Consider the following 26,307-nt stretch of genomic DNA (forward strand, 5'->3'; position numbering starts at 1 on the left):
GAAGGCACACTGGAACCAGAATCTTGCTTGAGCATGTGTTACTTGGATCACTAGCTTGCTTGGACCGAGATATCGTTAAAAAATTCATCTTATACCATAACTGACATATATATAACTAATTTATTATTGATTTATTTACATAAAAAATAACTATTTTCAGACTTGTTCCCTGATTAAAAATACTCATTGAAAAGTATTGAAAAAGATAAGAATTGAAGCCTTTTGAATACTTTCTATACCCCAAAATTTTCATCTTGACATAAATTTAATACTTTTCAATCATATTGAATCAAAAAATAATATAAGAATTTCTAAACTTCCGAGGAATATTCCTCAATATTGAAAAAGATTCAAAAGAATTGATATTTTCAATCTTTCTCAATACCAAAATAGTTCGATATTTCAGATCGAGTGTAGAATTGAAAAGAATTAAAATGAGTCGACATTTTTGAATTTTTCTAAATCCTTCTCAATACCAAAATAATTCCATGTTAGAAGGTATTGAAATGATGAAAGATTGAATTCCTTTCAATACTTTTGAATTTCATTTTAAGAATATCAAAGTATTCAAATGATTAAAATTTCAATTCCATTCAATACTTTCCAAAACTTCCATATGGATTGAAAAGAATTGAAATAATTTTCAATATTTTTCAATGAGTATTTTTAATCAGGGTTGTGTTTACAGGTGATATCAGGTGTTTCTATTTGTAAATTAAGCATAGTAACTGAATCATAATTTTTATACTAAATAATTTTACTATTAGGGATCTCAATGATGCAAATAATATAGTACTTAATGATAGAGCTATGAAATAGGTATTTTTATTTGTTGTTAATTATTAAAAATTCAAACTATTAATTTCTAGCTGCTAATATTTGTTGAATTTTCATACTTTTAATTGATATGAACAAGTGTTTATGTATCGAGGTATAAGAAATAATTTATATTCTTTACAAAAAAAAAATTGAAATTAACAAATACCGAGTCGAAGATATATATCTTGTGGTCAAAAGAAATTGCCGTAGAAAGTGTGCAAATTAAAAACTAAACAAAGGTTTAGTGTACTTGGTCTATGTAAATATGACAATTACATGCAGCAAAATTCAAAATTTTCTTTCTATTTTCATCATAATATAATTTTAATTACTTGTTTCTATAAAATTTTTTTTAAAAAGTGATTATATAATACACATGCGCGATAAAGCTATTAATGCGCATGCGTGATGATTTTATTTGTGCGCATGTGCAAAGGCAAAGTGTCTCCCACTACTCATGACGTCACCATTTGACAACTATTTGAATCATAATAATTATTTTTATTTAATTAACAATAAATAAAAGTTATTATGTAAAAAAACGTATTGGTATAGAATGAGCAAAAGGTGAGCGATTTGTTAGTTCGAAAAGTTTTACGTAAAGTCTGTATATTTACTTAGATACAAAAAAAAATTTTTTGTATTTTTAATTACCAATCAATAATTAAGTAATTAATTAATAATGTGAGCAATTGCGAATTACAATTGAGCATTTTGTGAGCAATTAGGAGCACTTATTCATTATTCCCGATCGTTACAGTTCCATGCCAACTTTTTCTCGGTCGAAAATATTTGTATTTTGTTATTTATTCAATTTTACAGATTTACTCGCCATCTATAAAAAAAATGTAACATTGTTATAAGAACTCTATTTTATCTCAACATATGATAACAATTATTTCAGATTTCTAACTTTTTGACACTTCATGAAAACACTCAGTATTATTTTTCTTGTAATGTAGTCTCTCTTACTATTTTACTATTTCGTAGGTTGGAAACATTACTATAGCAACCTTGATCTAGGGACATTAAATCTAGTTTTGTGCAAATCGTCACGGATCCCTTCTTAATACTTCTCTATTCTGCATATCTCTATTTTCTATAAATATTCTATGTTTTTTCAAAATTAATGCACTGTTTTCATGCCTGCTATGTTCAATATCATACTCATGCATTAAATAAATATTTTTATTTCTATTCTATTTAATTATAATAAAATACTAACAAAGTCACGGTTCAAATTTAATGACGCCATTGTGTTGTTATTGTTGTTTTTAACATCATTTTCATTGTTATTGTATTGATGTTGGAATTTAATGGTAGCGCCACGCGATTGCTGGTGGTAAGATACAAAATCATTCATAAAACTTAGTTTTTTTTTTTTTTGTAGTAGAGAAATGTTGAAACTGACTTTGGTCAACATAGAAAAATTTTTTCATAGAATTGTTGTGTCATAGAGATATGCAGAATAGAAAAATATTAAGGAGAGTTGTATAGTTATGGAGAAATGCCTTAATATAAATATGTTAACATCTAATTCTATCATATTATAGTAAATTTTATAGAGACTTAGTTTTCATAGAGATATATTATATAGAGATATTTTAGACATGAATTATTTTCGCATATATTTACGTTTAGTAAAATGAGTTTCTATAGAGATAATTTCACATAGAATTATTTTGCAACGAAAATATATTTAATGTTGATATTTTCGCATAGAAATCTATTTAAGAGAGTTGTATGTTCGTAGAGTACTAAAAGTAGAAAAGTAAAAAGTACGCTTGTAACCAGGTACGGTATGAATACATGGCGCTGATTGTATTATTAAGTTAAGGTTTGCCAGAAACTTTCTCGTCAAGTTAGCCGTAAATGCTTAACTGCAACACTTGTAGAGCAATGTCTGGCTATCAGGGTAGGGTATCTATCTACCTAAATCAGTTATCAACGTTAGATGGCGCATTTACAATGTGAAAAGAAAAAAAAGCGAATGTTTACAAATTCGAGACTTTCCGAAATAGATGTTTTTATTATTTATTTATTCGGTGTTCGAATTTCAATAACGTTATCAATATTACTATTTTAACTATTAATTAGTAATTAACCATAATGGATTTACATATAATGCCAAACAAGGTATATACTAGAAAAGTTGACTTTCAATATAATTTTAATATTTTTCGATCGTAAAGCACACTCTAATGTTTCACATTAAGAGTCGTGCAATAATATTACGATTACTTTATATTTTGTTAAGTTCATAGAGCTACATTACCCTGAGAATTAGTTAACAGATAGTTTGAATGATATACCAGACTATGAAAGATGAAATGATAATTTTATCTATTCTTACAGAGTGAAGAGGAAATGTCTTCAGAAGAACGAAAAAGGTAATTTAATAATAAAAAGTTGATTACCTTTATTAAAAGAAACGATTTGAAATGATTAGAGAAAACAAATTTTAAATACTTTTTAATGCTTTCAAATATTTTGAATACTTTTGAATCGCCCGTTTTATAGACATTTAACATTGCAAATCGTTTCGAATCATTTCTTTTAATAAGAGTATCATTTATAAAGAAATTACATAGCTTCTACATTATTTAGCATATAATAATAAATATTGACGAACAAATTTTTATGACTATTAACGAAAATTTTTAAATGTGTAGAGCTGAGCACATCAAATTACATCAACTACATCAAGGACATGAATCCATGCATGCCGAAATGTTACTTATATTATTCATAACATTGATTGTAGTTCAAGTATTGCTTGTAGAATGGAAAAAAAGATACTTTAAATCTTATCAGGTATTAAAGTTATTGAATGTTTAATTTTCGTTATTATTTCACATATTTATTATAATTATGACTTGCAGTTTGTTACACTTATAGCAGTTTGGTTAATACCCTTCGGTATGTGCTTAAGAAATTATTGGTGGAGATTTATATTTTCGTGGTTGTTATTTTCCTGTATAACAGCTTTAATAGTTAGAAAAGCTTTACAAAAGCCGATACAAGGAACGACGCCAAGGTAATATCTATTTTGTTTATCAGAATTGCTGTGGTCATGATTGATGAGTTAATATTATATATTGATTTACAAGAATCCATGTTTTCAGTTCTACATATGGGGCATTCCACGCCAAGGTCGTGAACCCGACCCTTATTTATTTAGCCACTTTTTCGACATGTTATAGCCCTTGTTGCAAAACGCATCCATGATTTTTTTCGAATTTTCATATCGCTCTTTGAAAAAGTTATGAATTTAGGAAAATTTTAGATAAAAAATATTTGAATGCTCCACTTTTTATGAAAAATATAGATAATTATATAAAGTCGTACATCATTTTTTTCAGCTTTAAGTAAACTTTCAACAAAAAATATTAAAAAATTTGATAATCCTTTATTTCCATTTTTCTTTTTGGTTATAAACATAAAAAAGCGATTTATGACAATATGTATGACATTTTTTTTCCTTGAAAAAAATCTCAAAAATAGTGTATGTTGTAACGAAAATTTCAAGCCTGATTCAATCATGCGATTCCGATTCGTTCTATTTTTCTTTAATTAAAAAAAAAAATTCTGCCTTCAATGTGTCAAGTTTTTCATTGTGAAATTATGAATATTGCATAATGTAACACGTACCCAGAAACTACCCTGTGTTATTCCGGATCAAGATGATAGTTTAATTGTCAAAAATTACTCAAATTCGAAAAAATTTCGAGTTTTTAAGGTTATCGAACTTGCTCGGAAATGAGATAAACAAGAAAAAATGAAATGTTATGCTAAGTTGTCAATAAATTGATAGATAATGCGATTTCCGAGCAAGTTAAAAAACCTTAAAAACTCGAAATTTTCGTTACAACATACATTATTTTTGAGATTTTTCCAAGGGAAAAAAAAAATTTCAAACATCTTGAAAATCGCTTTTTTATTTTTATAAACGAAAAGAAAAATGGAAATAAAGGATTATCAAATTTGTGAATATTTTTTGTTGAAAATTTACTTAGAGCTGAAAAAAATGATGTATGACTTTATATAATTATCTAGGGTAAGTGTGGGTATTATTGCGGTTTTTTTGTAGGTCTTACTTTGAAAGCAATTTAAAGAAGTTTATGCCAAGATATCGATAATTTTTTTTTTATACTCAAGTTGTACTTATTATTAACTTAAAAAAAAATCAATAATAGGATAAATTAATATTTTCTTTAAATAATAAGCATTTTAAAGACAAGTCTATATGTATGTATTACTGCGAGGTCTAAAGTGGCTTGCTCCTATTACTGCGTGCCAATTATTGCGAATGATCCAATTACTGCGTGCCGATTACTGCGTCTAAATTAATTATGAAAAACTTCGGATTTAGACAAAAAATGAAATGAAACAAGTTTGAAAGATAATTATTAGCTTAATAAAATTTATTAATATGATAACAGATTTATATTAATTTTAAAAAATAAATATGACAAGTAAACACCGCACAGTATAATCTACTGATGGCAGCTTTGGGCTCATGTGGAAACTCCAATTTAATCACCATTGAAAATTCGTGTAGAATCGATTCTTGTAGTTTTCATCAGTAAAAAACTCAGTGAAGTAGTTAATAATACTAGTGAATTTTCCCCGTATCTGATACTCTGTACCGTATCTGTTACCTTAGTCCGGGTAACAGATAATTTTTTAGAAATTCTTTCTGAAACATTTAGATGACGTTTTAACAAACTTTCCAGCCAAAACCTTCCTTGTTTATTATTAGGGAATGGGGTTTTCCTAGTATCATTGTCACACATTATTTTTAAGTTTTCAACCAATTTATTTTTGTTACTGGGAAACCTTATTTCCAATAGTAAAAAATCCATTGAACTAGTTCATTTTTTTCTTTATAACTAAGTACAGTTGATGGTCCAGGTGGTTTGTCCCTGTATTTGTGAATTTTTCTTGCTCTTATCGTTGATTTCGGTATATCATGATTTCTAGAAACTTCAGCAACTTTCATGTCCCCTAGAACTTCAGCTAAAGTTAATTTCACATCAGCTTTATTATAATTATATATTGTTTTTTTGATGACTTGAGATTTATTTTTTTATTAACGTTCTGTTTATTATTAACTTTAGGCATTGTTGATTTTTAACAAAACACAACTTACAGACAACTTGATACACGCACTATTTTTATAGGTTAAAATAAAAAAATTTACTACCGCAGTAATGGGTACAAACGCGTACAACTAGAGGCGTATCTATTACTGAGGGTTAGTCTTGGGTAGTTCGCGAACGACCTAGGTCGGAAGAGCGCTCCTTTAGGTGAACTATGCGAACTAGTTCATCGATGATCTCGCTCTTAGTTCTTTTTAAATTTTTTTTAGCGTCGGTTTTACTAGACACTGGCACTATGTGACCAACCGAGTTATTTACTTTTTCTGTGCGCGCCTTGATATTTCGAGAGACTATTTATATATTAGATCATTACTCAACGAAACTAGCTGTTGACTAATGATTAATATAAATTATTTAATTTTTTCATTTTTACTTAAGTAAAAGATTTGATGTGCTATAAAAAAATGTCAACTTTAATTGTAATAATTAGCATTTTTTAAATATTGTAATATAATTACGCATTATACTAGAAACGAGACTAGCTGTTGACTAATTATTAATATAAATTCTTTTATTTTCTCACTCTTATTTAAATAAAAAATGTTATGTTCCATAAATAAACAGAACCTGCAATAATCATAAATATATTTTTTTCTCTATTTATTGTTTTTATCAAATTATTTAAAAAAAAGAACTAATGAACTAAAAGAGCGAACTAGTTCGCCATTGGATTATGAACTAAATTGAGCGCTCTCAGTGGTGACCGATTAGGCCCAAGACTACTGAGGGTTATTGAGAAAACCGGAGTAGTGCATACATGCCCAGTTTAGTGGTACCAATAGAGAACTTTGATTAATTTGCTATTACTAAATATTTTTGTTTAATCGAAAGAAGAATTTATTTTGAGTATATTCTTAAAATTTTTTTTTTACTAAAAAATTTTTTTCTTTTACAAATAAATTATAAAAATTCAAAAAATTTTTATGCGAAAAAGACGAGTTATGATTGGTTGTGACGTTATTATCTCCGTCGGAACTGTGAGCCTATGAAAATCATGCTATACACTTGTATTTTCTCTATACATGTGGTCACTTGTCATAACAAGAAAGTGAAATTTAACCTAAAAAATTAAATATAATCTGAGAATACAATTGATAATTATTTATTATATGATTCATTTGAAATCAATTTAAATATGGTTGATAAAGAATTTACAAAAACAACTTCGCAAAATCTACCAAAAGTGGATTCGGTGAAATATTTTTTTTTTATATTGCCACAAGCCATTTTTCCGGACTTTTGAAGAAATTATTATCTGTCATAAATTTTCTGTTGCTGGTACGAATTTTTTTTAAAGTTAATTAATTTATTTTTACAAAGTATAACCTATATTTTTAAATAGCTATATATTTTTTTTCAAAATCACAACTCCGAAATAGCTTTTTTTCGCCTTGCCATGCGATGGCATTGGTAGACGGATATGATGACGTCACTAACGTTTAAATTTAGATTTTCAACAAGCAATTTTTAATTAAAAAAATTACCCGAAAAATCACTTGCAACAAAATTTTTCTTAAAATTCTCTTAATAACTTTAATCAAACTTAAAAAAAAATAAATCTCAAAACATGCAAGTTCTCTATTACCCGGGAAAAACGAATTATATATGGTCATATATAGATCATATATGTCCATATATAGGATATATATAACAATCCATGGGAATATATAATTTTCGATTGTTTCTATATATGGATATACATACCTATATATAGGTATATATAATAATATATGATCATACATAAAAGTGAACATAAAAATTTTATGCATCTCAAATTCTATATATGACCATATATAACTATATATAGGTATATACAATAATACATGGTCATACATAAAAGTGAACATAAAACTTCATACATCTCGATATCATACACATCGAATATCAATCAACCAATTTTTACTGTAATAACAATAATCAATCAACCAATATGATTAAATTTTACTTTTTCGAAAGTGATTATACTCTTTCAATCTTACGTTGCACAACTTCGTTTTCTTTTTGTATGTTCACTTTTATGTATGATTATATATTATTATATACATCTATATATGGTCATATATAGAATTTGAGATGCATACAATTTTCATGTTCACTTTTATGTTTGCCCATATATTATTTTACATACCTATATATAGTTATATGTATTCATTTATAGAAATAATCGAAAATTATATATTCCCATGCATTGTTATATATGTCCCATATGTGAACATATATGATTTATATATGACCATTTATAATTTGTTTTTCCCGAGTAAGAATAAGGACCTTTTAGTTCCACGTCTTTTTGCGCAAGAATGCATAAAAAAGGCATAATATTCAACCTCTATAACCTGTCAATTTTAATTCATTAATAACAAATTCAAAATTTATTGTACATGTAAAACTACTGTCCAGTTAATTTCTTTCAGATTTCGATTATTAGCAATAATTTTTTTAAATCAACAAAACTCAATTATCGTTTATTGTTATGTCCAACTAGTAGCTTGTACTGTGATGTTGGACAAGTTATTATTATTATTATTTTCGGCCCTAGTCTTTCGACCAATAGACCGGGATCACACTGAGTAATTATCTGGAAGGTTTGTTTTTAAATGAAAGATGTTGAATATATGAATTTAACTACTATATATTATACAATTGAAAATTTTGATGACGTGAATACAATAAACTTGATATTAAAAGTATTAGGTGGCTAGTTCGCCGACTCTAATTTACAATAAAATGGTTACGATTAAATTGATTTCAAATACTAGAGAGGACTAAAGAATTTTGAATATAATACGTTCTTTTATAATATTTTCGTGTGTTGGAAATGTTTTTATATTTTTGCATACATAAACTTAAAGATTACAGTACCTGAAGTTGTGGAGATTGGAGTATTTTTCTGGTTTACACTGAGTTTACTGTACTGTACTATTCGCGGTTACAATTTGTTTTGACGTGAACTTGATATTTCTAATTTAATTATTCACTAACTGAAACAATATTTACTAAACGCTAGCGATATAATTAATAAAATAAAGTGTGAGGACACTTGTACAATTAAATAAAACAACAAAGTGTGAGAACATTTGTACGATTAAATAGAAAATAAAGTGTGAGAACACTTGCAAATAAAATAACTAGTACGGAACTAGTGTAGAAGTGTGAGAACACTTGTACTTGAATTTTCTCATCCTTACTGACCCAGGACTGAGAACTGAGACTGAAACTCTGACTGAGAAAAACTGCTACTCAAAAAAAAAAAACTCACCCTATTTTAGATTTTGCGGCCCTTTTCATGTGTTTTACTTTGTCCTAATTTGTCTATTGTTTGCGGGAAAACTATGTCCAATCGGAGCACAATTCCTTTGGGTCCTTTCCCTTTCCCTAGGATTTTCCGTTAGGGAAGTGGTAAAGGCCCACCCCGATGCAGGTCTATGTGTGAGAGCATACACACATACACCCACATGCACAATATTTCATGTATAACGATATTGTAACTTATTTATAATAATAGAAATTTATATCTATTTTATAAATTTTTCTTATGAATATTTACTTTTATTTATTTATATAAATTTTATTTATTTAGGTTTTATTGGTTTACTTGTTCACTTAGATAGAATTTTATATCTGTTTGCATGAATCTTTTCTTATGTAAATTATATTAGTTAATTTATTTGTTCATATAAAATTTTATATTTTTTTTCTCATAGTTTTTACTTCTTCAAATTTTATTAATTATTTATGCAAAATTTTATATTTATTCTTATAATTTTTATTTATTTAAATTTTATTAATTTATTTAATTATTTATATAAAATTTCATATTTATTCTTACAATTTTTATCTATTTGAATTTTATTAATTAACTTATATATTTATTTATATAAAATTGTCATTGAATAGCGTCCCGTATATTCATGTACGTATTTTTATAAATTTACTCATGTAAATATTATTTAATTTATTTGTTTGGTTGATAATTATTATTCATTTTGATATTATTGATTCAAATAATTCTTTTTGTTGATTTTTCCATTAATAAATTATTAATTCGAATTCCTTTAAGTAAAATTTATTTTGTATATCATTTATGTGAATATTCTTTGATAAAAGTCTTTTATTTAGAATTTATTGCATTTAATATTATTCATTTGAATATTCTGAACCACGTGTCATTAAATTCATTTCTTTGCGTATCTGTTTTACGTTTATGTGGGCACCGAAATATTATTATCTACAAAAGTGCACTTGCAAATGTAAGGCTTATAAGATTATATACTTTGTTTATTTTATTTATTTAAAAATGAGTCATTGTTAAACTTTCTTTTAGAATATTTTAAGTACACTTTTGTTGATAAATATTTTTTGTTAATTCCTAAAAAATTGTTTCCAGATGGCCTTGGGGCCTTCATTCTATTGTGACCCGAGGGGTCATTAAAAATTCATTTGGTTGTTTGTTCTAGTATTTTTACGTGCGTCAGAGCAAAACTGATTTACTAATTCTAAAACTTTTTTTTTTACAACTAAACTATTTCCTATCGCTCTAGAATTATTAAAGAAAAATAAAATTTGTTCGCCACGTAATTTTAATATGAAAATAAAATTTAATATAAAAAGTTCAGCATCTGAGCTGGACGTAACATTTATTTATAATTAAAACAAAAAAATCCGCAATAATACCCACACCCATAGTAATACCCACACTTACCCTATATTTTTCACAAAGATATGAGCATTAAAATATTTTTTATCTGAAATTTTCAAAAATTCATAACTTTTCAAATAGTGACATAAAAATTCGAAAAAAATCATGGATGCGTTTTTCAATAAGGAATATAACATGTCAACAAATTGGCTAAATAAATAAGGGTCGGGTCCACGGCATCGGTGATTTGGCGTGGAATGCCCCATATGTTTATAAACACAAAGGTGATCCTTATGAAGGTCACTTTTGAATTTTAATCATAACTCTTATAGCTAGCATTTTTTTCTACGTATGTGTCTTGCTGTAGATATTTGTGACCAGAGTTAAATTGCAAGCTTAGTGCAAGCCTTATACAAGTAATTTGCTCTAGATTATAACTCAATTCTGGAGGAAGATTATAGTTGAAAATAGTTGCGCATAGATTGCTGAGCAATGATTGACCAGTGGTGCCAACTTAGGGGTTTTCCCCCCAAATTTAGGGGTAAAAGAATTGTACTGCGATTTTTTTAGGGGGGAAAAATGTTTAGGAGTTTTTTTAGGGGTTTGTAAAATTTCATTTAAAGACTTGGTAAAATCATGTATTTTCTAGTATCATTTTATGATAATTATGACATCTAGTGGTGAACCGCATTTGCCATCGGGTTAACCTGACGTGTTCCTTATCAGGCCCACATGAAGATATCCTTATTAAGGTAATCGGAAAAATAAAGCGGAAAAAAAAGACTTGGACAAAATAGGCCCGGAAAAAATAGATCCGGAAAAAATAGATCCGGAAAAATAGACCCGGAAAAAATAGACTGGAAAAATAGACCCGGCAAGTCAACTTATCAACTGACTTCCGATTTCATGAGGAACAAACTCGGCCTTACAATTTGATAGTATCATGTCTTTCAATGTCTATCTATTCGGAACTCGGTGACACGACCTTTGACCCAAAGGCAAATCACTCGCGACCAAATACCCGCTAGTGCCACTTTTGACATTTTTTTATGTCTGGGTATATTATTTTAATTCCACACACACAAACTTCGTGAAAAAAGGGCGCTATGTTTCACACCCTTTTCTCTGTGTGTACATTGATTTAATTGCACACACACAAAATTCGTAAAAAAAAGACGCTATTTTTTCGCACCTTATGTGTGGGTACATTTTTTTAATTAGACACACAAAATTTGGACTTAATAACAATAATTGTTGTTAGTGTATTATCTGATAGTATATTAATCTATTAATCTATTGTTACGTTAAGATGTTATCTTTTAACATCTTTCATAACAGTTTAAATTATTTTTGTTCGGCCCTAGTCTTTCGACCAATAGACCGGGGACTAAGAAATATTTTTGGAGAGAGGATAGGGTTTTATTATTTTAAATAAATTATTTGATAATTTTATGTTATTATATATATTGTTACAAAATTTAGATCGCTTAATCTTTTACAAACTTTTAAATTGAACATTTCAATTTTATAATTTGAATATTTAACGGAACATTTCAAATTCGAATCTAATACTTTATTTATTGTGTTATACCTGTTTTCTTGAACTAATTTTTGATGTCCAAATTATTTGCTGACACTAATTTAATACATATTAACACTTTTCTTTTTCTTTTTCTTCATTTTGAATAAAAACGTGTTCACACCTTAATGTACATTTATTTTCATTTATTATAATTATGATCTCCTTTCTATATATATCAGGTGGCTCCTCGCCTGCTCTGATTTAATATTACATATTTTAACTATTTTTAAAATATCAGGTGGCTACCAGCCTATTCTGACTTACTAATATCTATTACACAACTGTCCACTTTGAACCAATTTTTACGACTGACTTTTTTTTTGTTAAACTTCGGAGTCTCACAGAAACGAAAAGGCGTTGCTTCATTATTCTGTTCGGGAGGAAATCAGGCTCAATAGAAAATCATTCTGGCCTTGATTTTCTTCCCATTTGTTTAGGACCCAATACTTCAGGGGTCGCACCATCCCCTCCGCATTAGTCCTAGGCGGTTCTGTTGCCCTCTCTCTAGCTTACCTTTACTTAACTGTTTATGTACTTATTTATTTATTGATTTACTTGATTACTTATGCATTTATTTGTCTATTTGTTCTTTTACTTAGCTATTTATTTGTTCAATTATTTACTAATTAATTAAATAATTTATTTATTTACTTGATTCTCTATTCATTTGTAAGTTTTTTTATTTATTCGTATATTGGTTTATTTATTGATTTGCTTATTAACTCAATTATTTGTTAATTTATTAATTTATTTATTCTATTATGTATTTATTTACTTCATTATCTATTTATTTGTTCGCTAGATGTTTCATATTTCTTTACTCTGTCTTTTATTTCTTTTCGCTTTAATTTTGTATTTTATTTAAATAAAATATTTCGGTTACTTCCCAAAAGTGATCTGGAGAGTTTCACTTTTGGGTCAGAGGACTCCCAAGCAGCGGAAACACGAATTTTCTATTTCATTATCACTTTTACGAGTTTTCGTAGAAAAACTCTAAAAAGTGGTGTTCGGCCTTATCGCGGGAGTTATGCAGCTGTCCTTTTTAGAGGACCCCTGCATCGCTCCCACGATCTTTTTCTTCCACAATGAACAACTAAAGATAAAATTTCTCTAAGTCATTTTTGTTCTTTCTCAGAACATTTTCAATGAAGTATTTACTTTAAATGTTTAAATTTTTAAATTTTATCATTATGTATGTATATGAGATGAGGATGATCAGACATAACACTATAACACTATATAAATAAAAATCAATTGCTGTTCGTTAGTCTCGCTAAAACTCGAGAACGGCTGAATCGATTTGCCTAATTTTGGTCTTGAATTATTTGTGAAAGTCCAAAGAAGGTTTAAAAGGTGAATAAATATGAGTTTAGTATAGTGCCGGATAGCTCAACTGGTAGAGCACTCGGCGCGATACCGACATATCTGAGCTTGATTCCCAGTCCAGGCTATCTATATTTTTCTCAATTTATCTATAAATTGTCTTATTGAGAAGGTTTGCATGTTTTAGGTTTCCACTATATAAAATTGGTGTATTACCGTACGATGGACAGTGTGGCTCAATAAGTTAGATTAAATTGAACGGAATATAGTATAGTGCCGGATAGCTCAACTGGTAGAGCACTCGGCGCGATACCGACATGATCTGAGCTTGATTCCCAGTCCGGGCTTTCTATATTTTTCTCAATTTATCTATAAATTATCTTATTGAGAAGGTTTGCATGTTTTAGGTTTCCACTATATTCAATTGGTTTTATATAGTGGAAACCAATTTAATATAGTGGCAACCTAAACATGCAAACCTTCTCAATAAGACAATTCATACACTGTAAAAAATCACCGGGGTAAGTCCAAGCGGTATAGGTATTAAAATCAGTGGTGTTAAATTTCAACACCGAAAGCGGTGTAAAAATAACGCCGCTGCAAGTGTAAATATTTTGTACCGGTGTTAAAACAAATTCTACGGTGTTAAAATAACGCCGCCTTCGGTGTAGGTATTTTTTATCGATGTTAAAATATTTTATTTTGTGATTACTTTTACTTACTCGATCACTATACTTGTTAATAAATGATATTTGTTATTAATTTTCATATAGAACTTACATTTTTGTGTTTTATAATCTTTAAAGTTCTTCTTCCAGTTTACCCTGCTTTTACACCGGTTACCCCGCTTTTACACCGGTTCTACTCCGTTTTTACACCGGTTACCTCGTTTTAACATCGGTATTTTTAACACCGGTAAATTACTCCTCCTCACCGGTGTAATTTCATTTTTACAGCGAGCGGAGTTAAAATGAGTTTATTTTTAATACCGCTCTTTTTACAGTGTAGATACAATAGAGAAAAATATAGAGGGCGTTTCACGCCAAATCGGACACCATTTAGCTTTTGCGACTCGGATTCTTTTGTAACTTTTTTTAGTATAGGTTGAACGAAGCCTTCATGATTTTTTTCAAATTTTTTCCCCCAACCGTTTTTGAAATATCGAATTTTGAAAAATGGAGAGATTTTTTTTACAAACGCCTGTAACTTTGCGAAAAGTGGTTTAAACGAAATTTTAAAGAGTCAAAAAATGTTCGTTTTTAGATATTTTTCGATAAAAAATATAAAAAAAAATTTTGGAACCACGCTCCAATCACGATCGATTTTCCTCATAATTTTTCACAGAAAACTGTCATTTATTCTACAAGTTTTCCAGCTATGCTCATAACGGGACCACGATGGGATCTATTTTTTTTAGATTTTTTAAATTTCATATTCCAGTTTTTTAACTTCCCGCTAAGAAAATTGCAAAGTTTCAAAAATTCGGGAAGTTATTGGTTTCACTCCGATTTGTGAAAATCGAAATTTCAACAGATGTCGACGTTTTGAGGTTCTAGGAAGCTATTCTGACTAAATTCAAGATGATGTCCGAGAGTATGTATGTATGTACGTACGTACGTATGTAAATATTCTGTAATTTTTGAACAGATGAACCGATTTCGATCTTCTAGGTGTCATTCAATGCGGCTTATTATTTACTATAAACACTGAAAATTTGAGCTTAATCGGTAGGGTACGGTCGGAGATATTTCAAAAATAAAATTTTTTCATAAATGTTTTTTTTTATAACTTCTAATTTGCTCGATGGATTGATTCCAAAATCTGATCAGCTCTAAAACTTTGTAAGCCGTGTCGAATGCCACCTCAACCATCAAAATCGGTTCATTCGTTCAAGAGAAACCGTTAACGAAAGAATTAAAAAATAAAAAATTTTTTTTAGTATTTTGGAAATTTCTCAAAAACGGCTCTATAAATCAATTTAAAAATCTGATCAATTGTAGAACTCAATAAAACGCATCGATTGCCACCTTAAACGTCTCAATCAGTTTATTTGTTCGAGAGATATCGTTGTAGCAAAAGTGGTAAAAAACGTTATTTTTCGAAAACAAAGGCATACAATAGTATTTTCGAGCTCGAAAAGCTCGAAAATGTATCTACAACAATTTTTCGAGCTCGAGGAGCTCGAAATGGGCGGAAAATTTTGGAGCTGGCCCACAGGGTCAATCGACAGACCGATTTTTTTTAAGAAAAATATCTTAAAATAATAGCATGCTCAGGATTTACTGTTAATAATCATCTGGCAAACAACTATCATTAGAATTTTCTAATTTTATTTCCTTAGAACAATTATTATTAATGAATTAACTATTATTATTAACAATTAGAATTATTATTTATTAATTAATTAGTAATAATTTTTTTATGGAAGAAACTTTGAAAATTTTGATGATAGTTGTGTGTCAGATAATTATGAACAGTAAATTTTGAGCATACTATTATTTTAAGACATTTTTGTTAAAAATAAAGTGGAATATAAAATTTAAAAAATCTAAAAAAATAGATCCCATCGTTGTCCGATTATGAGCATAGCTGGAAAAGTTATAGAATAAGTGACAGTTGGCTGTAAAAAAATTATGAGGGAAATCGACCAGTACGTGTTTTTTGTAAATTGACAATTTATACTTAAAAGTTAAAATTTCAATAGAAGCGTGATTCAAAAATTTTTTTTGATGTTTTTTATCGAAAAATATCTAAAAGACGAACATTTTTTGACTCTTTAAAATTTTGTTTAAACCACTTTTCGCAAGGTTACTGGCAATTAAAAAAAAATCTCTCCATTTTTAGAAATTCGATATTTCAAAAATGGTTGAAGGAAAAAATTTGAAAAAAATCATGAAGGCCTCTTTGAACCTATGCTAAAAGATAAAAAAGTTTCAAAAAAGTTCGAGGTTCAAAAGCTAAATGGTGTCTGATTTGGCGTGGAACGCTTCATAGATAGCCCGAACTGGGAATCGAACCCAGACCATGTCGGTATCGCGCCGAGTGCTCTCAGTTGAGCTATCCGGCACTATACTATATTCCGTTAAATTTGATCTATAACTTATTGAGCCACACCGTCCATCGTACGGTAATACGCCAACTTAATGTAGTGGAAACCTAAACATGCAAACCTTCTCAAGAAGACAATTTATAGATAAATTGAGAAAAATATAGATGGCCCGAACTGGGAATCGAGTCCAGACCATGTCGGTATCGCGCCGAGTGCTTTACCAGTTGATCTATCCGGCACTATACTATATTCCGTTCAATTTGATCTATAACTTATTGAGCCACACCGTCCATCGTACGATAATGCGACAATTTTATATAGTGGAAACCTAAACATAGTTGATTTTTTTATTTTGTTCTACAATCGATTGAGCAGTACCAAGTCTATCGGGTCAACTAATCATAGATATTTTGGCTTGCGAGTATTTTGTCGCGGGTATCTTGATTTCCGGGTGTTTTGTCGCGGGTAATTTGTCTCCGGGTCAAAAGTTACGAAGCCATCAATTTACTTGTTAATTTCTTTCGTGAAAAAAGGACACCTCTAAGGGATCCAGGTGCTAAGTCCCGGTAGGGTCCAGGGGCAAAGCCTCATACAAAATAGAATAAAATTAGGTGCCTAATGAAAAACTTTAGATGTTTGCATCCGCTTTTTTTTGGGTCTATTTTTGCTGATTTATTTTCTTGGAGTTTATTTATTCTGGGTCTATTTTTTTTGGGATCCTCTTATTAATAAAGAAGTTATCCAATCCCTTTAAATATTTTGGTTACAGGCTAAAAATAAAACAAAGTACGAAATAACATTATATAAAAATTACGTCAATCATTGCAGCACGGATTTTTTACTTCTTTATCAGTTATTCGTTGACATTATAATGAATATAATATTTACACTTACAAGATCACATATATGTGTCAGCGCAGTAGATAGCATCAAGAACTTTGAATCGGAAGTATGCAGGTTCGACCCCAGCAGTCATCGGGATTTTTTCATCAATGAATAACATGTTAACTTTCTCTAAGTAATACTCTTAATACAATAGATCACATTCCGGATCGAACGAAAATTTTCTTATTTTTTTTTTTCGTAATTTAATATTTTTTTAAAAATAATTACTAATAAGTCAACTCTGATAAGGATTTGATGAGGATATCCTCGTAAGGACCTGAGAAGGTAATCCTGATAAGGATTTGACGATTTCTCATTGTTTTCTAGTTTTTTTTATTTTAATGTCAAGATCGTAAAATCGATCGAAAGATTTTTTTTTATGAGCTTGACATTGATATGAATAGAACTAGAAAACAATGCGGAATTCGAAAAAACTTTATTGATAATAATTTGTAGGAAATAAAATTGCCTACAAATAAGGTCCTATGATATTTTGTGATAAGTTTGATAGTTTCACCGGAAAAGTAAAAAGATCTCAAAATTTAATATAAATTCGACTTCAACCTCAAATAAGTTTTGAACAAATGGAATTATCAAAAAATGATAAGAGACTTTTTTTGTAGACCATTCGATTTCCTACAAAATAGACTCGTTGATTTTTCCGATGATACATCGTTAGCTAGTTATAAAAATCAGAAGACGCAAAAAAAATTTTTTCCATGTTATTCTTATAGAAAGTAAGAAAAGTGCAATGCGGAACCTCTCAATGTTAATATTAAGAGCTCTAATTTTCACCGGCGTCTTTGTATATCTAAATGAAACTTTTGAGCCTGTTTCCGAGAGGAAAAAAGAAATTTGTTATTTTTTGAATCACCCTAATATACATTGATCTAAACATAATAAATATATGACTCTTTTTTATAAATAACTTTATATCCAATTGATAATAAAAAGACTTTCATTCAAATATGGTACGATATTTTGTAACAAATATATTTAAGTTCTTGTCGAATATTATTCAGTTTTAATGTGAGTGCGTGATATTATTTCTACAACCTGATTGAATTACCTGATATAATTAATTACACGGCGTCTGCCCTGGCGTCTGTTATGGCGTCACTTAGATGTTCGGGTCTTGTGCGTCTCGACGGTCCGGTCGTTCCGTTCGTTAATGCCCGATTCTCATTCCGGTCCCCGTTTATAATTGATCGCTCACTTCTTGACTTTGGTTGTATTTTTCTCTCCTGCTTAATTCTAAGTGGGATTGACGGTCGAGCAATTGAAATTTCCACTTCCGGACTACTAGTCGCTACCTACCCGAAATACCCTGGGTGTTAATGTCACATGACTGACAGTACACATAATAGATTTTATTTTGACTTACTTGAACGCGGTAAATTCAAATTTTCCCCGTTATAATACCCACGATCCTTTCGCCATTGAGAACTTAACCATTTATTTTATTTGGATCATATCCAATACTTTATGATTGAAGACGCAAAGTAATAATTTTTCAACAATTATTGCTCTCACCAACTTTACCAAAGTTCAACAAGTGTCCTTGATTTGTTATATTTTCATCGCCGGTAAAATTTTTACTTTGAGGTGTCTCTTACGACCTTCAACCCACTCTAAAAACACTCTGGAAATATTATGATAACCCGATCCAACCATACGGACTCCAGAGTATTTCCAGAACGGTTTTGTGCCCTTTTCTGAGAGTGAACCCAGAGTATTTCCAGAGCGGACATGGAGTAAATCCAAAGTGTTTCCAGAAACTATCTAGAGTGGATACATACTGACCTGCACGAGACCTGCCACTACTCAGGGCAATCATGCGCACGACCCCAGGACCAATCCGTTGGCTCCACACCCAGTCGACATCACCAATCACCAGCGACGGCAAAATACTGGGTCTGGAGGCCCTCCTAACCCCACACCGTCCAGGGTCCAGTTCCAGACACCCAAGGATTCCCACAGAGGTCGTAATTCTGACTGACATCATCACAGTTCGTCGAGTAAATCAGATTCAGACGACAGTTATTCATCATCATCATCATCTGAATATCACTCACATCGGAGTTCAGGTAGCGAGAAACGCCATTCACCTTGCGTATTCGCCCGTGATCATGGGGCCATCGTCAGGAATTGGAAGTTATCGTTCTCTGGTGATGGTTTCATGACCAGCGATGAATTCCTGAGACGCCTGGTCGTGTTAATGCGCAGCGCCGGGATTCGTTGAGCTAATCGTCTCGCAGTATTACCAGAGGTCTTCAAGGGCAAAGCTGAAGTCTGGTTGAGTGCGATTGCCACCGACAGTCGAATTGGGAGTCGTTCAGGTCGGAATTTTTGACGTGGTTCAAGAGTGGTGGTCGTCAACGCGAAATCAGGGCTGATATTCGCGCACGTAATCAGGGCCTGAAGGAAAATGCCCGTGATTACTTGATATGCCTGCAGAATTTATATTCTCGCCTGAGACACCCACCATCGGAGCGTAGGCAAGTCAGACGGGCAACGAAATGATTGTTACCCGCGTACTGGGACCACTGTCCATTTGGTGACTTCGGTACTTATCACTCGTTGTTGATAAAAGCCACCCAGGTCGAGGAAAGATGGAAGGCAGCGAGAAACCATCGCCAACCACCACCGAGGGAAGAAGCGAACATTAAGGAATGTTCGTATTCTGCCGGTATTCGACCTCCAAGGGACCACCGAGCTGGCATGCACGCAGTTGACACCATGGCCGAACACTCTGACACTACCAGTGGTTCACAGTCGAGACAGGGGACAAAGAAGAAGCGTAGATTGCGCAGATCTCGCCAGCAGAGGGCTGCCGAGCAACACTTGGCACCTGTGACACCTGGTGGACCTGACCAGTCGACAAAACCGGTTACCAAGGCAACTGTAAAGACTGCTGAGCAGCGTGTAAATCCACAGAACCTGCCAGCGAGTCAGCAGCAGGTCCGAAATGCGCAGGATCGCGGCGCGATTCCCAAGAGCCCTCCCATACAGCACTCACAACCTCCGAGGGTGTCAAATCTACCTGCCAGTAATTCTCCGAGATGTCCAATGACTTCACATGGTGGCAAACGATCGCCTCCGGGATTCAATAACTCTGATAACCAGTCGTTAGCTCGGAATCCAGGTCAGATGGGACAAAACAGAATCGTTCGTCCAAGATTCTGTTACAATTGTGGCTCACTTGAACATTTGGGCTACTTTTGTCACGAACCACGCCGGGACGTATGTATGAGGTGTGGAGTAGTTGGAAAGACAGCCGTTACATGTGTTTGTAACGTAGACAGCCGTCCCAACGCCTTCCAATTACCAAAAAACGACGACGCAGCCCGCCAGTAGAGGGTGGCGGTGCTGGAGGTTCATCAATCCCTCCGACAACAGTCACCAGGGAGCGGGTTTCGATGAGTTTACGTCGGATTGTTGTCCAGGCGGACATTCACGCTGTTTCTGATCCACCGTGCGAGGCCAAGTGTGAAGAAGATACCACACTTGATGAATCAACCGCGGTAGAAGATCGAACAGCCGTTTCAGTGCCATTTATAAATCAACCAGGTGATGAAAATGATGATTTTTGGCATCTACGTCATGGTAAACCCCAACCGCAGGTAGTCATCCGCGCGGGTACTCGTCAAAAGGTCGCAATAATCGATACCGGGGCTAAAACAACGGCTTTTGGTGACTTCGCGAGAGAATTAATGGCTGATGGTTTTCCATGTTTGCTTGAAGCTCGACCGACTCGTTTTGGGATGGCAAATAGAACGACTGACGTGAGTGGAGGCGTGGTAAACGTGAAAATGACCCTCGATGGTGTTGAAGAGGTCATATTTCTAGTTCATTATATTCCTCGGTTGGGAAGTTTGAATTTAATCGGTACTAACTTCATAAATTATGTGGATATGGAATTGGACCTGAGAAACCGAGTTTGGTGTATGCGCGGTAGTACCTGGCATGAATTAATGTTCGAACCTGAAATTAATTCGCGACCTAAAGACGTTGCAGCTGTGCATGAACTCACTGGAGACGAAACCAAACAGTTACGTGAGTTCTTGGACCTTCAACAGAAATTAATGCCACCTGGTTTGGGATTGACCTCGTTGGTTGAGCATGAGATTAGGCTCAAAGACGAGCGACCGATTAAACAACGAGTTTATCGTCGATCACCAGTGGTTCTTCAGGCATTACACGAGGCAATTGACAAGATGCTCGAAGATGACATCGTTGAGCCTGCTCCAGCGTCGGAATGGTCCAGTCAACTTATTATGGTGAAGAAACCCGATGGAACATATCGCATGTGCGTTGATTTTCGCGATGTGAACAACGTAATTGAAAAAGACACGTATCGACCGCCGGATATGATCGAGATTCTCGAGAAATATCGTGACGCACATTATATCACGACACTCGATATGAACTCAGCGTTTTGGCAAATCCTAATGAGTCTAAACAGTCGCAAATATACTGCTTTTTGGGTTCCCGGTCGTGGTCTTTTTCAATACAAACGCATGCCGATGGGATAACGAACGACCCGGCGAGTTTTCAGCGTGTAATGGACAACATAATTACACCTGATTTATCTCCGTTTGTATTTGCATACCTGGACGATATAATTATCGTAACCCCGACTTTCAAGAAACATCTGGAGATGTTGGAAGTTGTTTTGAGTCGGTTACGAGGGGCTGGGTTTACTTTAAACTTCGACAAAAGTAAATTTTGCCAACAGCAAGTACGATTTTTGTGCTTTTTACTGGACAAGGAGGGACTCAGGCCAGACCCTGAGAAAACAGAACCGATTTTAAACTACCCGCGGCCGAAGAATGTAAAACAAATCCGTCGCTTCAATGGCATGATTAATTGGTACCATCGTTATTTGAAAAACGTCGCGTGCGTAGCTGGTCCACTGTATCGTTTGACTCGCAAAGACGTACCCTGGAGATGGACTGAGGCTGAAGAAGAGTCTTTTCAGTCTCTTAAGAAGGCACTCGCGGAAGCTCCAGTCTTGTCAACACCTGACTACACGCTACCGTTCACGTTGTATACGGATGCTAGTCAGTGTGGACTCGGCGCAGTTTTGGTTCAGCGTAACGAGGACCGAGAATACTTGATTGCGTGCGCGAGTAAGGCATTGAACAGCGCAGAAGCCAACTACAGTACGACTGAAAAGAAATGTCTTGCGGTAGTTTGGGCCGTACGTAAGTTTAGACATTACCTTGAAGGTTTTAAATTTACAGTCGTGACTGATCATGCTAGTCTCCGGTAGCTTATGAATGCTCGAGATCCGACGGGAAAATTAGCCCGGTGGGCTATGGAGCTCTCCGAGTACGATATGAAGATCGAATATCGGAAGGGGGCGGAAAACGAAGCCCCGGATGCTCTCTCGCGTATCTACGAAGACCAGGAACCCACCGAGAGTCAGTTCAACGCATTAGGCGAGGCTGGAAACGATGAATGGTACGAGGAAAAATGTCGCTTGTTGAGATCTGATCCAGACGCACTACCCGACTATCATTACGAGAATGGTAGATTGTATCGACGACGGCCTGACTCCATGAGACAGATCCTTGGGGAAGAAGATAACGACTGGAAGTTAGTCGTACCAGCTGACCAACGACAGCGTTTACTCCAGGAAGTCCACGATCATTCACAATCTGGTCACTTGGTCGTCCAGAAGACATACGCACGGGCGTTATTGAGGTATTATTGGCCTGAAATGTTTCGAGATATACAGCGATATGTCAATAGTTGTGAACGATGTCTTGAGTCAAAGCCAGTTCAGCGCAAACCAATTGGTTTTATGACGCCAAGGATACCAGGTGAACCTTGGGAAGTCGTAGCAGCTGATACGATGTCGTTCACGCGTTCTCGTGCGGGTTATTCATATTTACTCGTGTTTGAGGATCTATACACGCGGTGGATTGAGTGTGTACCAGTGCGAGCTGCAAACGGAAAAACTGTAGCCAAAAGTTTTCGACAGTTCGTTATTAATCGCTGGGGCGTTCCACGTGTATTCTGGACCGATAATGGTCATGAATCCCTGAATCGAGACGTTGCTGATCTCGTTCAAGAGTGTGGTATTCAGCATACTACCACACCACCGTATCATGCCCAAGCTAACCCGGTTGAAAGAGTCAACCGTAACCTGAAGACCATGATTATGAGTTACTTGGGTAATTATCATCGTGACTGGGATGTAAGTATTGACGAATTCCAGTTTGCGTACAATACTGCGGTTCATGAATCACTCGGTGTGAGTCCCGCGTATTTGAACTTAGGCCGTGATCCATGTCCTATTCGCAACTGTCGAGTCGCAGATGACAATAATATTGTTGTCGATGATAATGTCGACCGCAGTGGTTGGATTCAACGGATGGATCGGATGATAGAATTACGCGATATTGTTAATCGACGTATTCGACGATCCTCCGAACGATACGCGGCCTATTACAATAAAAAACGACGTGATATTTTGTTTGAGATAGGTATCAAGTCTATAAACCTACTCACGTCTTGTCGAAAAAGAGTAAGCAGGTTGTGGGTAAATTAGCACCACTCTATGCGGGCCCATTTGTCATCTCGAAGGTTGTAACTCCAGTTATCGTTGAAATGGAAACCCCCGAAGGCAAATATCTTGGTCGTAGTCATGTGAAATTCTTAAAGCTAGTTAAACGAGCTGAAAATGTCCATCAGAGGCAAGTTGACGCAATCGCATGGCTAAATGCCTTATCTATCACTGTTACTTGATTTACTTATTCTATCCACCGCTATCTATTTCTATCACTGTCTACTACTGTACTGTTGATGACTATTACCGTCTACTGCTATCTACCACTACTACTGTCGCTTGATTATTCTCAGTATAATTATAACCTCCAGGAGAGTTAGAATACCTGTTGTATGATTACGCAGGAATGCCGCTGACCAAGGAAGAAACTATGAAGTACATGGAGACATACCATGAACAAGATGGGATTGGTATGATACCCCGCGGGTCTGAAACGTGGAAGGCCCACATGGCGCTCTTAGTTGGCGTGAAGATCCGGGCTCTCAAGAAACAGGGGGCGCGTAGATCTAACCTACCGTCAGGGTGCGCGCGATGCGGCCAGGTAGGACATGGGGCCAAGGAGTGCATCAATCAACCAAAGGAGGATCGTCTTTTTTGTAAGGAATGTCTCACCTTTTACACTGGCGAATGCCCTGGGGCCCACGGTCGGCTACAGCTTGCTGTTCGTGACCGATGCATGGTCTGCAGTCGAAACCTGCGTGGGGGCCGCTGCCCTGGTGAACATGGTGGACTGGGAGATCAGTTGAGCCAGTTAGACTGGATCGCTTGGACGAATCCAGACGAACGGATGCGCCGTGTTTACGGCTTATACCAGATGGGCCCGAGTGACCCGAAAGTGGCCCAACTAGAGGCTTAGCTATTTGTATTCATTTTTGTTGTTCGTCAATTGTTGTAAGACGCCCGGCACATAATGCCCATTTAACTAAATAAATAGGCGTAACCCAACCAATTGAGAGAGTACTTAATTCATTTGATGAAACTAGTTAACCCCCTTTTCCCTCCCATCGACGGTTCGAGCAGATTGGTAAGTGACGGGGCTGATCGACATTTTGTTCGAGTTCTTTTTGTTTTTGTCGTTTTGGTAAAATTATTTTCTTTTGATTTTGATTATTTTATTTTATATACCCGGTACAAAAGATCCAGGTATAAATGTTGAATTTAAGGTTTTCAGGTGATCGTGCCGGCGAGGGGAATGCAGAGTCTCGCCCGTGTTTTAGGGGCAAAACACGGCCTGGTGGGGAGGTGCCACGTAACGATTCAAATTATTTAATTTTTAGTTAGTTATAAGTTGAATATTTAGATTATATATTTGAATTTGAGTCGTTACGCGGGCATTCCGCCATTTCACCGATGGAGACGGCAGTCCGTGCACGGTGCTAGCGCATGCGCGCTGAGTATGAGAGAGCACGTGTGTGAAGTAATTTTACTTTATAATTTAAGAATACAAACCATTGGTCTTGTAAATTTTAAGTTATTGTTTATGATTTTAGAACAGTTGGGATGCATAATCCAGCGTAGCGTCGTGCCCCAACAATTGTCTAATATATTATTTTATTTGAATTTGTCATCCGATTAAGAATGTCAGTTTGGTTGGAAAATATTGACCGCCGGGTAACGGTAAATCAATACCTTGGCTATGTTCCCGACGTCAATTTTATAATTTTTAAATAATTATTATTTCAGTTACCGGATAAAATAAAAATAAGCATAAGTTATAAATAGATAGTTCATACATTAAACAATTATTCATGTATCATTCAGGTATTGAAGGATTGTCTTTGTATTTTATATTTTCAATTTAAAACTAGGCCCAGGGCTAGTAAAAATAATTAGAATAGTAATTAAGGGCGACGGTGGCGCCAGGTGGGCGACGACCAACAGGTGGAGGTCAGGAAAATTAAATTAGAAAGAGACGGACTAGCATTGTGTGTAGACGCTTTTTTATTTGTACAACCGCGCATTTATTATTTATTTTGAAAAAAAAAAGGATAATTATTAAAGTTCACCGGGTGAATTAGTTAAAATATTTGTTTCAACCCATTTTATTTTGGTTCCTGGAGATTATTAATTTTGAGTAAGTACTTTGAATTTCCTTCACGGCATATATTTTTCACGTGAAAACCGCCCCTGGTAGTTGTTGGTCGCCGCGGCGAGGGAAATTAATTTGTTCATAATTGATTACTGAGTGATACATGATTAATATTATAAATAATTGTCGTTAATTATTGTTAGATATTTCGTTTATTATTGTTAAAAATATTCGGATATTTC

General features: G+C 33.6%; 1 protein-coding gene across 2 annotated transcripts in view; it reads left to right on the forward strand.

Annotated features, from left to right (window-relative positions):
* The first annotated feature begins 2,473 nt into the window (after nucleotides 1-2,473).
* LOC103577221 (RING finger protein 121) overlaps nucleotides 2,474-26,307 on the forward strand; it is a 76,033-nt gene continuing 52,199 nt past the window's right edge. Inside the window, exons 1-4 of one of the 2 annotated variants that reach the window (XM_053742090.1) lie at nucleotides 2,474-2,613; nucleotides 3,175-3,209; nucleotides 3,492-3,633; nucleotides 3,702-3,856. In XM_053742090.1, the coding sequence (XP_053598065.1) occupies nucleotides 3,187-3,209; nucleotides 3,492-3,633; nucleotides 3,702-3,856 (320 nt within the window). In that variant the 5' untranslated portion in view covers nucleotides 2,474-2,613; nucleotides 3,175-3,186. Of the gene's footprint in view, nucleotides 2,614-2,710; nucleotides 2,956-3,174; nucleotides 3,210-3,491; nucleotides 3,634-3,701; nucleotides 3,857-26,307 lie in introns of those variants that run through there. The other variant, XM_053742089.1, reaches the window with a different exon arrangement.

Source organism: Microplitis demolitor, chromosome 9, assembly GCF_026212275.2.
Source record: "Microplitis demolitor isolate Queensland-Clemson2020A chromosome 9, iyMicDemo2.1a, whole genome shotgun sequence".
NCBI lineage: Eukaryota > Metazoa > Arthropoda > Insecta > Hymenoptera > Braconidae > Microplitis > Microplitis demolitor.